This window comes from Populus nigra, chromosome 1, assembly GCF_951802175.1.
Source record: "Populus nigra chromosome 1, ddPopNigr1.1, whole genome shotgun sequence".
Lineage (NCBI taxonomy): Eukaryota > Viridiplantae > Streptophyta > Magnoliopsida > Malpighiales > Salicaceae > Populus > Populus nigra.
In genome coordinates, this window is record NC_084852.1 from 45657944 (window position 1) to 45661262 (window position 3319).

The window sequence follows — 3319 nt, forward strand, 5'->3', positions numbered from 1 at the left end:
TCGTTCCCACCAATAAAGAAAAAAAAAAAAAGGAAAAATCCTCGAGTTCATCGTGAGATAATATTAGCCAAACGAAACGAGAGACTTCCTCTCTCTCCCTCAAAACACCAAAAATCCCTCTCTCTATTGAAAATAAACCAAAAACAAAATCCTTTTTGGGTTTCTTCTTCTTTTTCTTCGAAGAAATGGAGTCTCTAGACACGGCTGCTTGTTTCATGGTGGATGACCTTTTGGACTTCTGTTCTGATATAGGAGAGGAAGAGGATGGTGAAGAACACCTGAGGAACAGCAAAAAATCCAGAAGGGCACTTCCTTCCCTTAACCCTAATGCCCTTCACCCGGCTTCTTTCAACGTTTTGGAACATAGTTCGTTACCTGTAAGTTTTTTATCTGGGTGTTCCTTTTATGGGTTCTTAAGGCCGAAAGTTGCGGCCTCTGGCGGTTTTCGCCCTCTCTAAGGCTAGACCCTGTCTGACTCGGCTCGGTTCAGGGTTGTTATGAGTCGACTCGGGCGATTCTGTCCGGGATAGCGGCCGAGTTTTTTTTGACTCGGTATGATGTGGCTCAGCTGAGTCAAACTGGATGGCCTCGAATGATGGTGCAAGTTGAATTTTTTTGTTCAAACAGTTTTGCAAAGGAGAATTTTGACCGCATTGAACTCTTGACTCTCTATTCACAAACAGGACGGCAGTTTGAAGGGTGTTTTGGACATTTAATGCCAACTTGTAGTCTTTATCGTTATGAGCTGTATTTTCACAAGGTTGTAGTTGTAGCCAATAAATTTATCCTTGTCATTTACAGTCTTGCAAGTTTGTTACGCACCCACTCCTATTGAAAAGACAACATGGCCCCCAGCATCCTTATAATTTTCTTACCATGTTTAATTCCGAGTCCTTGAGTTGACCAGTTGAGTCAACTCAGACACATTCTTATGTTGTCAAAATATGGGGGTTCTGACTTTTGAGTTACTGATTATTTGTTGACATTTTCGCTTTATCCCAGGAATTTGCAGAGGAAGAGCTGGAATGGTTATCGAACAAAGATGCGTTCCCAACAGTCGAAACTTGCTTCGGTAGCCTCCTCTCCGGTGAGCCGGGCAGCATTCCCAAGCACCACAGCCCAGTTTCCGTGCTCGAAAACAGCACTACTAGCAGCACCAGCAACAGTGGCAATAGCAGTAATAGTAACATTATTATGAGTTACTGTCGACTTCGCGTGCCTGTCAAGGCTCGTAGCAAGCGCCACCATAGACACCCTCGAGAAATCCAAGAGCAAGAGTGTTGGTGGAGTCAGGAAAATTTCATAACGAGGAAACCGGCTGTGTCAGTAGCAAAATTGGGGAGAAAATGTCAGCATTGTGGTGTTGAAAAGACTCCACAATGGCGGGCAGGTCCAGATGGACCTAAAACATTGTGTAATGCTTGTGGGGTGAGATACAAGTCTGGTAGATTGGTGCCTGAGTACCGACCTGCAAATAGTCCAACGTTCTCCAGCAAATTGCACTCGAATTCGCATAGGAAGGTTGTGGAGATGAGGAGGCAGAAGCAGATGATGGGGTTACTTGTTGCGAAGCCGATGGATAAAGGGTAGGATAGTGGCAATTCGATTTTTGTTTTTTAGAGTTATTTTACTACTAGCATGGTTAGGGAGTAGGGGGGGCTTGGTGTGATGGGATAGGTGATTAGTGATGATGTTTGTTTTGGAGGAAATTTACAGGGGAATTTTGACTTTTAGTTTGGTTGGTTGGTTGTGTTCTTAGAAATAGAAAGCAAGGCCGTGCTATTTGTTTTTTTCGTATCTTAATTCTTTGCTGTATTGCTTGGATAGGATATGATGAGACTTAGGGTTAGTGCGGTGTGCAAGAGCAAGGTTTTTGGTTAGGTTGTGCTTGCTTTGAACTAACTAATTTCTTATGGTTAGTGGCAATTTTATGAGCTGTAACACAATTCAAATTGGTTGTTTAGAGAGAATCCTCCTTGAGTTTCCTAAATACAGACATGGGTATTGCAGTGAAGTTTTCTGTGTTATTGTAGTCGACATGACTGATTTTGTAGTTTTTTTCTTCGTGGTTCTTTTTCTCAGTGAAATTCTTGGTCAGATATTGTTTTTTGTTTCCTCAATTTGAATGGCGACTTGTATGCAAATATATAGTTCAAGTGAACTGGTTGGAGAGCTCTACAGAATGTGCTTGTCGTGTGGTTGCAGATCCCTGAATCTATCATGGTTTCAGATCCCTGAATCTATCATGGTTTCAGATCCCTGAATCTATCATGGTTGGAGAGCTCTACAGAATGTGCTTGACCAAAGATGGATCCCTAGTTGAGCTCTTGTTCTTGCCTTCTTCGGGGGTTCTACTTTCGAATTTCTAGGTTATGGAAAGCGTTCTACAAGTAGTAAGCTGAATGCAGGTGCCGCCAAGAAGCTATTGCTTTGGAGGTTTTGTTTGTAAATAAATGACTCTGATGACAGGGAGGGCGCTTTGTTTGGATGACTTTGACACCCGAAATGAACTGGTTGATATGAGACTCGGAGTTCCATGTTATGTTGTGGAGACGACCTTTCCAAGGCTGGAATGTTAGGCGGCAGTGATTCTATGTGAGGTTTGGCCGCCATTTAAGGGTTTTAACAGCAGGATATAAGAAATTTCAGGTTGTGAAAGTTGCTATTCTGATCAAGATTGCATGCGAGCTCTATCTTTTGTACTGCAAGCACAAAGGTGATCTGGGATGATCTTGCTAAGGAATGACAGATTTGATTGAATTTCAATCAAATCTGTCATTACAATATGAGATGAGAGCAATTTGGAATGTTAGAAAGATCATCCTTGCAATGATTTGAGCAATAATTCAATAATCGGCATATTCACATCACATGGGTCAGGTTGTTGCGACGTCCACCGTAGTTATGGCATTGTCGCTGAAAAAATCTTGGATTTAGAGTAAGAAGTGTCATTGTTTAATTAATGAACATGACTAGATCACTAATCTTCCTTAACTTGAATTTGTCATGACATTCCTCTGGTGATAAGGGAGAGACTGCACCTATATTTTAACAGGGGACTGAACTTTTGGCTTGTAGCTGGATTGATCATGCCACATGGGAGGTACTGTATGAGGGCGCTGATTTTTTCCGGTGATCATGAGAAGGGACTAAATAATTGGTGCTAATAAGTTAACACAATGATTGATGATGGACACTAGCTAGCCGCTGCAGAAAACCACAGGGGTAAAGAAAGTAGGGAACTTTTGCCCTAAACTCCAATCGAAATAGAAAAAAGGAAGAGCAGACTTCGATAACACAATTACTTGGTAGAATCTAT

General features: G+C 41.9%; 1 protein-coding gene across 2 annotated transcripts; it reads left to right on the plus strand.

Annotated features, from left to right (window-relative positions):
* LOC133681117 (GATA transcription factor 1-like) lies at positions 1-2014 on the plus strand. Of its 2 annotated transcripts, none has more exons than XM_062104224.1 (2): positions 1-377; positions 1003-2014. In XM_062104224.1, exons 1-2 carry the CDS (start codon positions 186-188, stop codon positions 1588-1590), a joined length of 780 nt encoding a protein of 259 aa, XP_061960208.1. In that variant the 5' UTR covers positions 1-185; the 3' UTR covers positions 1591-2014. The 2 variants fall into 2 exon arrangements, with proteins under 2 accessions (XP_061960208.1, XP_061960209.1); XM_062104225.1 differs by lacking the exon at positions 1-377 and adding an exon at positions 384-760.
* Positions 2015-3319: the final 1305 nt, after the last annotated feature.

Bases quoted from the DNA above. Each gene is read 5' to 3' on its own strand.
- LOC133681117 (XM_062104224.1), top strand. From the start codon at position 186: ATGGAGTCTCTAGACACGGCTGCTTGTTTCATGGTGGATGACCTTTTG. The intron at 378-1,002 runs GTAAGTTTTTTA...GCTTTATCCCAG, and splicing joins TGGAACATAGTTCGTTACCT to GAATTTGCAGAGGAAGAGCT.